Genomic DNA, 13706 nt, shown 5'->3' with positions numbered 1-13706 from the left:
AAAAATTTAAGATAACACTTTCCTCTTTCAGATGCCACCCAAACGAAATAGAAACGAAACTGAGGAAAAAAAGATTAGCAAGATTAGAAGCTAATAGACTAAGAGTTGCTGCAATTCATTCGAATGAAAACGCTTCACATAGAGAAAACGTTTGGAGCTCAACAAAATATGTCAAAGAAGAGCAAGATTAACAAATTTGAAAAGAGCAACCCATTGTGAAGCTGACAGAACTAAACATGCTGCAAGGCAGTTAAAATCATCACAAGAAAAAATTCAAGAAAGGTCAAGAAAGAGAAGCAATATGACGAGCAAATGAAACAATTAAAGAAACAACAAAACATACACAAGGTCAATTGAGAGAAGCAAGATGAAGATTTAGGGTTTGGTGCTTTTAAGAAAATAAATAACCTTTCCCTGTCTACTGAAACTGTCTCTTTTTTGCCACTAGTGTCTATTTGTAAAACTAGTGTTTATTTGTAAAAATTTTATCAGTGCGCAAAAGCATGCGATAAGGGCCAGTACAGGGTGGAGTTAGAGCGGCTTTTACAGTGTCCTTTCTAAAAGAAATGTCCTTTGGGACTAAAGATTTTATGGTCTGTTCCCTTGGATGCATCAGTGCTTACTGAAATAAGCTCGCAGTCTATTCACATACAGAGCTAAGTTGCTGTATCCTCTATTGGAGTCAGCAACGATAGAGGTACTCCATAGACAAGTTCGGCTGCAGAGTATCCCAGGTCCTTGATTGATGCATGATAGCCAAGAAGGACAACCGGTATGTCTTCGCTCCATCACTATTGGTCAGGGTAAGCACATAATGCTGCTTTCAATTGGTAATGGAAGCATTCTATCATCCTGTTAGAAGCTGGGTGATAGCTCGTTGTCCGAATACATGTGATCCCTAAGATCCTGGACAGTTCCCGGAATAGGTGCGATTCAAACTGTATACCATGGTCCGTAGAAACTTTGTAATACATAGAAGTCTTAGTTGTGGATGGATACTTACTGGGATTTGATTTATTGCTTGGGCTTGACACAATCAAGCGACTGGGAGGAATAGCTGTATCTAGTGCTAGTGAGGTAACTTTTCTACATTTCAGCAAGACCAATTTTGCTGCTATCACCATTACCGAGCCTGATTTCTCCATAGAGTATAACCAGAACATCTGGAAATGGACCACATTGTGGAAATGAGCTGGTGACCAACCTCCACTTACATTGAGAAATAGACTTACAGAGTATCTAGCTCCAACACAAATTTGTGAGGAATATGACCGTGAACTGCAGATGTGGATCGATAATGGCTGGCTGCTGTCATATTCTGAGGACGAACTTGGCTCTCCAAAAGGTCTGATCCCCCTCATAGCTGTTATGCAGAACAAAGAGAAAGTTTGTCCCTTTATGGATTATTGAGAGCTAAATGAGTATGTGGATGTGTATACAGCCAACGCGACAGTAGGCCTAAACATTGCAGTGCTGGATCTATGCCGAATCCATTTGACAAATCTCTGTGGCCGTGCCAAACAGTAGAGATTATGAGATAACAATATTGTCTTACTTGCCTTAGATTTGGGCTTAATATCATCCCTTCAATAATGCAGACCATTGTTAATACCGTCCTCAGCCAGGATAAGATCATAAATGCAGCTATGTCTTCATATATTGACAGCATTTTTGTGAATGAAAATGTGTGTTCTGCAACCCGTGTCAAGGAACATTTGGAGAAGTTTGGTTTGAAAGCTGAGGAGAATTGAAAACTGTTATGGCGGCACCTGATAGATTTACTTATCAAATTGTATTTTCAGTGTACAGGAAACTGACTAGCCATTTCCTGGTGTGTGGCTGGTTATGTGTTGCCACAGCATTTATAAAATAAAGGACAAATATGATGACAACTGGATGAGATGACGAAGTGCGAGACCCTCTTCTAGCACGGATGATCAAAGACATTTGTTTGAGAACAGCCCCTGACGATCCAGTGTATCTGTGAAGAAAATGTTACAATGTGGGTGGATGCTAGTGCCATTGCTATGGGGGTGGTTGTGGAAAGCAATGGTTCCGTGGCGGAAAACGCAAGCTGGCTTCGAGCAGTGCATGAAGACGAGCATATAAATTTATCTGAGTTTGATGCTGTGCAGTGGAAAGCCAAAACCATACATTTATGAATAAACTCTGCATGTGTATATCGGTGGATAACTAACACCTTGTCCGAACAGATGAGAGTGTACTCCAAGCAGCCTCGGAAATGTTAATTAGGTGTCGCCTCTTCACGTTCTGAGATTTGACCTTGGAATATGCACTAACAATCGATGTAGGACTCGTTAAGTCTCACGATAACAGAACGATAACAGAGCTGACCAACTTACTCAGGTACCACAGCAATGGTTAAATAAGATCTGTAAAGTGACAGAACCCGAGAACTTGTGTGTGCCATAGTCTCAGAACAACACGTGTCTCAGATACAGATAATTCATCAGTCTAGTGGACATCCCGGTGTGAAAAGAACATGGTACATTGTGAAGTTGTCAACCCATTAATAATTGAAACTGAAGTGCATTGGAAGCCTGGTAGGCTTCACGTCCCGGAAACCTGGAGCAGATTGCTATGGATATAATCTATTTCAGCACTCAGTTGTACTTGACGTTGATAGACTGTGGCCCTAATTGTTTTGCTATTTTGAAGCAGTTAAACCAACAGGATTCTGCTAATGTCATTAAACAGTTGGAGAGTATATTCTGTGAAAGGGGGCTGGTGATCGAATTGCTCATGGATAATGGTGCAGTGTTTTGCGGAAAGGTATTTGCTGAGTTTACACAGATGTGGGGCATGCATATTCGAATTCGGTGTGCCAACATGCCCTCTGGAAACAGAATAATCAAGTGGTCCCATTGCACAATAAAGCGCATTGTGGCAAGAACAAGGTGCACATCCTCAAATGCAGTGTACTGGCACAACGTTACACCTAAAGACGACGGACCTGGGAATGGTGCTATACACTCATAGGATCCGTGTCAAGAGTATCAATAAAATGATGGTGCCCAGCTAATCTGTACAAGGAAGGAGATGCGGTTTGGGTAAAGAATTTGCAGGGAAGATGTACGACAAAAATTAATAGCCAATACTCAATCTCAGTTGATGGAAGACCACGCTACATAAAGGATGTGCATCCAGCGTGCCAACATAATTGCATAGTTAGTGATGAAATTACTTCATCAGATGATAAAGCGCCACTGCTGTATGAACAACAAGATGAAGAAAGCTCCTCAGATGATAATGCATCCAAGGATCCAGAGCAGGAAGAGTTTAATGATGCGACAGACGAAGGCACCATTGAGGAAATTCCTGAGCTTGTACCATTAAGGTGAAGTACCAGGAGAAAAAGGCCTAGCCAACGTTGTCATTTGTATGATCAGAGAGGAGTGTGATGAGCATGCATGGAAGTGCACAAGAATTGTGTGCCAGACCTATTTGTGGCAAAAAGCAGACTGGGGCCTTTCTATTGCAAATTACAAGTCCACCAATGAGCTCCATCCATCCTACCCACAGCAGCGATTGAGTTTCACCTAATGGCTATAAAAAATAAGCCGATAAGTTATTTGGAGGCAGTTGAAAAAGATTGCTCTGTGTTACTGTGTTCATGATCATGTTATGGCGTGTCAATTCAACAGTATTGTTTGGGATCATATCATGTCGATCGACAGTGTTGTTCGGAATTGTGTTGTATCAAGTTGATAGTATCATTTGGAATCGTGTTGTGCCAAATCATCAGAGGTGTTTGGGATTGTGTAGATGAACTTGTTTAGGACCGTGTTGCCACATGTTATTACATGTGGCAACACGGTCCTAAACAAGTTCATCTATTCTTCACACATCTCCCTTCTTGGATGATATATATACATATTTATATATATTTGTTTTTGGCGTTCTCTCCTCCCTCATGAAGCAACACAATCAAAGGAAGAATTATATCAAACAAAAAGATGCCAAAAAAGCAATGCTATCAAGCAAGTACCTGCTTACCAAACATGTAGATAACGCTAATGTCACAACTGAAAGAAGAGATCTACTACTGCCTTAACAATCATGAACTTCTTCCCGATGAACGGATACAGAACAAAGAATAAACCACCTCGTACATATATGACGTAGTACGGCACAATCACGTTGACACACCGGTTCTCACCAGATCACCGAAGTTAAGCAACATTGAGCGTGGCCAGTACCAGATGGGTGACCATTTGGGAAGGCTAAGCGCTGTATGTACCTTCTCGGAAGGTTGGGCGTGGGGCCAGCATCCTCAAAAAGCATCCTGTAAAAAGAACTCCTCACTACAAAAGCATTTACAAAGTTGTAGATGGTCTATGCCCCTCCAGGGTTCAAAGGTTATGGATGGATGGATACATATATAACCGTATATGTATGACCTGTATATAGATGACCTGAAGCTATTTACCAAAACGGAAAAGAAACTGGAAAAGTTGATGAACATGACCAGAATATTCAGCCAGGACATTTAAATAGAATTCGGAATGGTAAAGTGTGCACAAAAGAGGAAAACTGGAGAGATTGGAGGGTGTGGAACTGTCAAACCAAGAAGAAATGAGGGTTTTTGGCAAAATGATACCTACAAATATTTGAGTGTTCTGGAAGTAGACACCATTAAAACTACAGAAATGAAAAGAAGATTGGGAAAGAATACCCAAGAAGAATGAAGAAATGCTTAGAAACAAAACTATACAGCAGAAATTTAGTTAAAGGAATAAACACCTGGGCATTATCATTAATAAGATACATTGGAGCATTGATAGGCTGGACCAAAGAAAACCTAGACTAGAAAATGAGGAAACTAATGACCGTGCAAAGATGATACTGATCAACTCTACATGAAAATGAACAAAGGGGGAGAAACTGGTAAGTATAGAAGATTGTGTTAAGGACAAAAAAAGACTTGGAAAAATATATAACTCAGAACACAAAAACACTGATCATTGCAGCAAGAGACACTGTCAAGATAAACAATATAAGAAACAGCAAAATCAGAAACCAAAAGACATTAAAAATGGGAAGAGAAACAGCTACATGGACAATTCTTAAGAAGAGAAGAAAATTATGAAACTATCTGAATATGCCTAATAAAAGGACACAACTGCACAGAACAATGTGATTAGAAGAAAGTATATTAAAGCTAAAATAGATAAAACCCAGGCAAACAATAAATGTGGACTCTGTGGACAAAGAGATGAAATGGTAAATCACATAACTGAACACAGAAAATGAGCTTAAAAAGTATACAAAAACAACTGTGTGGGGAAAGCAGTATAGTGGGAACTATGCAAACGACTGCACATGCAGACAATACTGGAAAGCAAAAACCACAAAATCCTTTGGGACATGGAGGTCCAAACTCATTCAAGTAACATCATAATAATTAACAAGAAGGAAATAAACTGCCAAAGCATAGATGTATTAGTTAACAGAATAACAATCAAAGAGACAAAAAAAAGCAGCAAATACTTGCCAAAGAACTGAAAGGAATATGGAACATGAAGAAACCAATATTACACTAATAATTGTAGAAGCACTAGGAACAGTCCAAAAAAATCTGGATTGGAATAATAGTGAATACTGAGACTAAACAACAATAATGAAAACAGTTGAAATTTTTCAAAAAATCTACAGCTACATGGAAAGAAGTAAAACAAAAAACACTATGAAAGCAAAGGAAGTGAAACTGCTAAGCTTACATCTTGCAACCCCCTTCCTATTAATTGTGAAGGGTTGTTAACTGTTGCAAATCATTTTTGCATTATAGCAACAGCCGTTTATCATTAGATGGCAATAAACCTCCCCAAGGTTTTATTACTCACCACACCATTCCAGAGGAATTCTGGTTGGTGCTTTTCACTTCAGTCTTTTCATCCTCTTTGATCCATATTATTTGTTATTATGTACTCACTAAGACTTCTAACACAGATCATCATCAGTGATTACTCACTGATCATAACTGATGGTATTCCCTGGAGTTTGAGTGATAAAAATTTCCTCAGATTATTTAGTTAATTTGGTTATTATTGCCTTTATACTCGATTCATTTGTGTAACAGAATAAATATAATTTTGATTTGAAAAAAAGAAATGAAAAAATAGATGATAAACCGCTGTTTTGATAAAAAAAAAAAACACTTTATACAATGCCAATTCATTGAAAATGGTTGCTTTCAGATCCTCAAAACCTATTAAATTATAGAAGTGAAATAGCAAACAACTATATACACAGCTTAAACTTAACTTTAGGATAGCAATACATAAAAATAATAATATTGATAATAATGATAATAATAATTAAATAAATAAAAACTAGACTAAATCTACAGTTAAAATAGCACAGAAAAACAAAAAATAGAAATAAAACTATTTTAAGCACACACGTTAAAGTATGGCTACCTTTGACACATTCACAATAAGAGTGCATCATCGTATACAAAACAATAGCATATCTGCAAATGCATATCTGGCAAATAATGAAAGGTCATATTTTTCAAGCAGTAGTCTAAGATGCAATAAAGTTTAAGATTACTATATATATATATATATATATACTAACAGGCCACCTGCATTGCCTGATTATAAAATATGCTTAAATATGATATTTTGATTAATGCAGATTTCATATTTATTATTAAGCAGGGGACTCATTCATATGTAATATATTGATGTTGGCATGCTGTAGATGTTCAGCATAAATGGAGATGCTCTGATATTATTGTACCTATTTACTATGCCTCCCCACGGGACAGAGTTAGACACCAGGGTCGTTTTTTAACGTGGAGAAAAGGTACAGAAATAAAAAATTGTCTCGGTCGTGAAGGACTGATCCTCCACCGAAAGAGAACAAGAAATGGAAGTGCAGCATCTGAAGAACAGATACTACACTTTGATCTTGACCAAAATTGTAGCTCTTTTGTTAAAACTGCAAAAGTATTTATCTAAGCTAGCAGGGCCGCGCCGGCATAGCCTGGTTGTAGAGTATGCTTAAATATGATATTTTTAATTCTTGAAGATTTTGTATATATTATTATAGAGTTAACGTTCTATTGATTTTTATATATTATAAAGTTGTGATTTCAAAAATAAAAAAAAATGTATCAATATGATTAAGCTTGAATTGAAACCGAAACCAAAACTCATGAAGAATTCTTGCTAAGATCATTTATTACAAGAAATGAAAGTCCATAACAATTAAACGACAGTCAGTTGGATGTAAGCGTGACACACAAAATAAATAACACACACTATTAATATATAGATTGGACCCAATATGTAATAATGATTTAAAAAATTAACAAAAAAAAATGACTCGGGTGCCATCACCGAGAATCGAAACCCAAACGTTAAGTTTACAATTTACTTTTTCCTTTGACGTTAATGCCTGAGCTATGAAGACATGTTTGCTGCAAGGCTAAAAATTAACACATGAACCAATAGCTATTACATTACGTATGCATATTCGTAATGCCGTAGTTCGACCTTCACCTGGCATATTCAATTTTTTTAATTTTTACACTTTTGCACCAATTTTCACCGGCTAAAATCTAAATATAAAGTTTTGCATGGGTTCGAATACCCTATATATTAAGTTTCATCTCTGTAGACCAAAAAATGACAGAGGAGTTTGGTAAACAAAATTTTTTAAGCAAATATATACACACATACATAAATATATATAGAAAGCGGTTAGTGTTTACTATAACCTTTTTTACGCAAATACGCAAGTATAAATCATGTAGAATATTTGCATGAATATAATTACACGTAATAGTTAACTAAAGATGCTCATCCCATAAGAAAACTGAAAAAATTAATAGGGAATTAATTAAAATGACAGTTTAAACGAATATGTAAATTAGCTAAATCTTTTGCAAATGAATGCAATTCCACAACCCATAGATAACAAAGTTGTATTTTCTTTTAAAACAGAAAAAGGGTTTGTAATATGAATATCAATACACACATAAAAACAAAAAAATTTAAAGGTGTATATATATATATATATATATACACTCCTATAATTATATATATAGAAGGGCCGTTGCGAGCCTGTGTTTGTTTTATCGTTATTTCCATGGGAAGTGCTCGTCTGAACTCCAATCTTGGTCTCCCCCCGCCAATCTTTCACAAAAAACACCTGTCTAGCTGAAACCACTCTCAGTAATTTTTCCTACTCTCTATCTGTGCCTAAATCAAAACGTAGATTCCATGAGCAAAGCTTCTTTCTTAGAAGTGCACGCTTGTGGAACTCTCTTCCATTTGCCTGTTTCCCACCTGACTACAACTTGGATGTCTTCAAGTCAAACATAAACAAGTTCCTGTTGAACCACCCCCTTAAGTAAGACACTTTATCAGATCTCCAATACTAACGATTACTACGATATTGTCCAATTGATTACTGTACTCGCAATAATCCTTATCCCCGAGTGGCTTTCGGGCCTTGATAAGTGGTGACTTTCATGTATATATATATATATATATATATATATATATATATATACAGGGTGTTCGGTATATGGAAAGGGAAGCAAAAAATGTCATATGTTGACATACTAATTGATATTTCCTCGAGCATCTAAGGTCCCTCTGTACACGTGTTTGTCAGAACAATCTGGCATGAGGATACTTTTCCCTAAAAGTAAACCCTGACTAAATATTCCAAATCACATTTTGTATTCGCTGCCCAAATAAGATCTCCTCAATATGGCTTACTCACTTTTGCTTTTATGAGGAATGGTGCAACTTCTCCAAGTGATATTACCTCAAGTAATAGCACGAAGCTGGATACACCACCAGACAAGATAAATTCTAGTCCTGGAATCCAGTAAGACCAAGAGACCAAAACGAAAGATAGACTACAACATATGAAAATGGTTATTTGGGAAGAGTAAAATTATGTTCTTAAGTTCTTTACTAACTCAGTGTTTGAGAGATAAAGAACTTTAATGGAACATTCGAATATCTATGTACCTCATATAGAGTTCAAGTGTTAGCCCCAGGTTGTGGGCCCCTTGATTTCTGAGAACTTTGACTGAAGTAAAATAAAACAAAAATACAATGTGCACTTCTAAGAGGATTTTTTTTTTTTTTCCAAATACCAAATACAGTTAATTCAATACAATCTTCAAATGGAACCTTCATATTGTCCTACAAGAGATACTTTGACACCAGTTTGATCCTGGTAGTCAGAATATCCTTCGTGTTGCACACAATACGGTTAGTGTCTTTTTTAATTGCACCCAATACATGGTGTTGTAATCAGGCAATTTGAAGTCCCGGAAGTTTTCACACCGTCTCTTTTTTTTAGGTGTGATACAGTGCCACACATATGGCGTTACTATAGCCACCCTCTTTACGTATGGCCTTACTATAGCCACCCTCTTCACCCAATGATAGCAGTGTTGAGGGTTTCTTGATGTTTGGCCCGAGCAACTTTTGTATGAAGAGTAACAAAGATCCTCATTCAGTGTTTCTTTTTTATAGTCGCCATTCTAACAATCATCTTTCTTGCCTTTCATTTTGCAGACAGTTCAAATGCCAGCTATGATCCTTCTTGCTAGTCACAGATTTTGCAGCTCACATCTTACAACCTTCAAGATATGCAAGGAACTGAGCTGCAGCTAAAATTTCAGAATGTTTAATCTAGCATCACCATACAAGTCAACTTTTTCCAATATTCTCCCAGGGCTTTCAAGTTGTCCATGAATTTCAGCTCTCAAACCCATCAATAATACATAAAAATAGTTATCCTAATATCCTAATACTTTAGAATATTATTAAATACTTTAAATATTTCTGAAAAGAAAGAATATAAAAAAATTATAAAATTCATCCGGAGCACACTATATATATATATATATATATATAAAAAATGAAAAAAGAAAAACTGAAAATTGTTTTAATTTCATAATAATCATATGCGTGATAATATTTTACAAAGTTCAGATCGATTCTTACAGGAATCAGTTTCCATAGCAAAGTGAAGTTCAATATTCAAACGTTTGAATAATTATTTTGCTGTTGTCTTTGATGTTGTTTTTATCTATATTAAAAGACTTTTGTATGAAGTTTCCCTTTGATAGTGTTCAGTTTTCATCTGAGAACAGTCTCTGATAATGAGAGAGTTTTATTTACTGCCGAAAACATGTTATTAAATTTTCTTTGCTTCGCAACTGACATAAAATCACAGTGTGATACAACTTTGATCTAAATGACTAAATGAAGTTGACTTATTTTGGAGAGAGATATTGTGTTTCATTTCTAATTCGTGCCTGTTTATCCACCGCCTGGTTCTAATGCCCTGTCCTTTATTCGCGGCATTAAATATAAATTTATCGCTTGAAGTTTTTATTCAATGAAGAAAGCATCAAAGCAAAGATTTGTGCTCTCTCACGTTTGTTGTCATGGTAAGTTGGTAAATTAATATTGGAATGTATTTTGAATATTTTGAATGGATAGAAATAATATTTACATTTGCAAATAAACATATTAATGAGTGTGGTCAATGAAAATAAAATAAAATACCAAGTTTTTTCAATAATAAAAAATAAAAATTTGATAACGACAAATAAAGATATCAACTTACCTAGTTCTCGGACATCATCAAATTTAATTTTAGCTTCAATAATTAACATTCCATAAGCTAAATGAAATCCATAACAGAAAATGTTTACAACAGCAACAGCAGCTACGACAACCCAGCCCCAACCCCCATCAGGAAAAAAATGTCCAAATGCAAGTCTTGTCACTTGGCGGGGATCTCCAATACAAGATCTCGTTCCATCAGTTCCTCCGCCATTTCCGGAACCTATTCCACCCGAACTGTTGTTTCCATTAATCCCACTGCCGTTCATTCCACCGACGACTCCACCGACCCCTGTTCCGCCGACAGAATCACCATCATAATCGTCATCATCATCATCATCATCATCAACGTTGTCATCAACATCATCAACCTCACCATGGCTGCCGCCACCACAGCCATAACTTTCGCAGGAATTTTCCACATCTCTTGTAGATGCACCATGTTGTGGTTCAACCTGAACATTTTGTAGTGGTGGTGGCGGTGGTGGCGGAGGTGGGGCAGGTGGTGCTGGAGTTGAATGGTGATGTAATAATTGTGTTGCTTGTAGTAACTGCTGATGATGATGTAATTGTAACTGTTGTTGTTGTTGTTGTTGTTGTTGATGATGATGGTGATGAAGATGGTGATGAAGTTGCATTTGCTGAGATTGTGTTTTGTTGGTGCACGGAGCATGATGATGGTGGTGGTGGTGGTGATGATGGTGAAACTTAATGGTTGGAGGCGATGCGGACGCTGTCGTTGAAGCGCCGGTCATCGCCGCCGAGTTACCTTGGTGTTCCTTCAGGGAAATTCGAGAGCACGTCTCATGACTGCTATGGCGACGTTCCTTACTAGCCATAATCAAGTATGGCACATTGGGTGACCAACGAATGGAAATTCGTAGTAGCAACTTTTGTTTTGTTTTGATTTTAACTCTTATAGAATAATAGTCTTCTGCAGAGATATCGGATTACACTCGGACTGTAAAATCATCGTTTTCACTCATGCGTATGATGGGACCCATTGATGGGTCACAACAATTGCTTTCATATTTAGAAATAGTGACGATATGCATTTTACGATACCTATAAAATATACTTATTCAATGTACGTGTAACATTTCTGAAAAGTACTAAAGAAATAGCTTATGTAAGTGAGTTTCTTAATTAATAAAGTAGATTACATACAAATAGAATTGTAAAAATTATTTCAGAATTTCACGTGGAACACGCACAAGCACAACTAGTATTACGATGTGGCATGAAAAATGTTTTTGAGTTTTTATATCAGTTTGGAAAATAAAGTAAAAAGGGTGAATTTACAGTTCTGCCCTCTTTTTGTCGGGGGACCAAAATAAAAAGAACTATTATTACTAAATAATAATTAAAAGAAGAAGAAGAAGAAGAAGAAGAAGAAGAAGAAGAAGAAGAAGAAGAAGAAGAAGAAGAAGATTAATGGAATGAAAAGCAAATCTATTTCATGTTCATGATTCTATTGTCCTAATTACACATAGATTGGTTCTTGGTAAAAAAAAAAGCATCTTATTTGAGCGTACCAAATATCATTTGGAAATGATACCAATGCATGAGCGATTCCATCTAGCACTTTGCACATTGATTATTGTTGCACGCCTGTGTATGAGGTATACACAAAGATAAAAAGAATATTTACACTGCATGTTTTTTGCCTCCAATAAATATTTCCATTTTATGAAACGAGTGTGATTTCATTGGGAAGCAAAATTATTTATATAAAGTAATTAGTTTTGTGCTATAAATATCATTTCTTATAATTGCTCAAGACTATGGAGATTATTTTAAGACCATCACAAGTAGTTGCTAAAATTAAAAAATATGAAGAGTATTTTTTGTTCGTAGACCTAGATTAATTCACGAAACAGAAGAATGAAAACAACTTATTGGCAAACAACACTGTTTATGTTTGATGGATTCCTTCCACAAAAAGACAAATGGAACAGGAACAGTGGCAGTAATGCTGCCTCCTCTTTCATGTTGGGTGTTAGGCTTAGTAGTTGCAGTTACTGAATCTACATGTTTTCCCAACTGGTCCTTTTTAACACATGCTTTGCTTGAGAGTATTTAGTTGTCGAAACTGTTGCTTGACTTCACATCATCTTAATATAAAACATTCTACCAGTAGCAAATGCATTTTTTTCAATCGTTTTGAGGCGGCTTTTCACAAAGTCAGGAAACACCTGACTTCTTCTTCCAGTAGTAGACACGTGTAAAAAGGCACATTGAAAAATGGTCCGATAGCGAGATGCTATTAGGTAATCAAGAAAATAACAAGGATGATGGCTATAGCTTCTGCTTTCCTTTTTTTTTTTCCTTTTTTTTTTTTTTTGTTTTTTTGTTTTGCTGAACTGCACGGACTTAACTAATAACAAAAGCAATGAAGAATCCGTTCGTGCGCTATTATGCTAATATTTTTCAGGATCATAAAAATCACGACGTTGTTTTTTTGTTTTTTTTTTTGTGGGGGTGGGGGGTTTATAATTTCCCCAAATCTGTTCGTGTATAAATCCGATACTTTTAATAAATTAGGAAATGTTTTTGCAGTTTATACCCAATCAGTTGTTGTGTGTGTGTTACTAATAATAGTAGTTAATGTCGTAATGAAAGCTCAACTGTTGAGATGAACATTGGAGATGCGAAAAAGAAACTAAAACAATGGAAGAATATTTGCAACATATATATATATATCTTTTTTTTAATTTCGATTTGCTTTCGATGATTAAATTTGATATTTCAAACTAATCCTTGTCATTAGAAGACAGCTGCTGCTGCAATTGTTTGTGATCTCAATTTGTATGTTTGCTACTGTTTTGATAGAATACAAATGCGTCTGTTGAGTCTGGTGCTTACGACCTGAGCAGCAGCAGCAGCAGCAGCAGCAGTAGCAGTAGTTTGATTAGTGTTTGAACACAGAAACGCGATGCAGGGAGATGAACATCTTAATTAAATCATTCAGAATAGTTCGAAAAACTTGGAATCACGTTTTTTCATTTCTTTTTTCTTTGTTTTGTTTTGAATTTTTTGACGTTTATTATGACCCCCTAAAACCATCAGCAACTGTGT

General features: G+C 36.1%; 1 protein-coding gene across 1 annotated transcript in view; it reads right to left on the bottom strand.

Annotated features, from left to right (window-relative positions):
• Nucleotides 1-13475, bottom strand: part of LOC145287997 (monocarboxylate transporter 12-like) — a 71776-nt gene extending 58301 nt beyond the window's left edge. The window contains exon 1 of the mRNA XM_080135997.1: nucleotides 10630-13475. Coding sequence (XP_079992123.1) covers nucleotides 10630-11467 — 838 coding nt within the window. The 5' untranslated portion in view covers nucleotides 11468-13475. The remainder of the gene's footprint in view (nucleotides 1-10629) is intronic.
• Between the last annotated feature and the right edge of the window lie 231 nt (nucleotides 13476-13706).

The sequence above is a fragment of the Euprymna scolopes genome, chromosome 11, assembly GCF_053919585.1.
Source record: "Euprymna scolopes isolate OS-2025 chromosome 11, ASM5391958v1, whole genome shotgun sequence".
NCBI classification, from domain to species: Eukaryota; Metazoa; Mollusca; class Cephalopoda; order Sepiida; family Sepiolidae; genus Euprymna; species Euprymna scolopes.
Note: the sequence above shows the minus strand (reverse complement) of the source record. Positions and strands in the feature narration are given on the sequence as shown.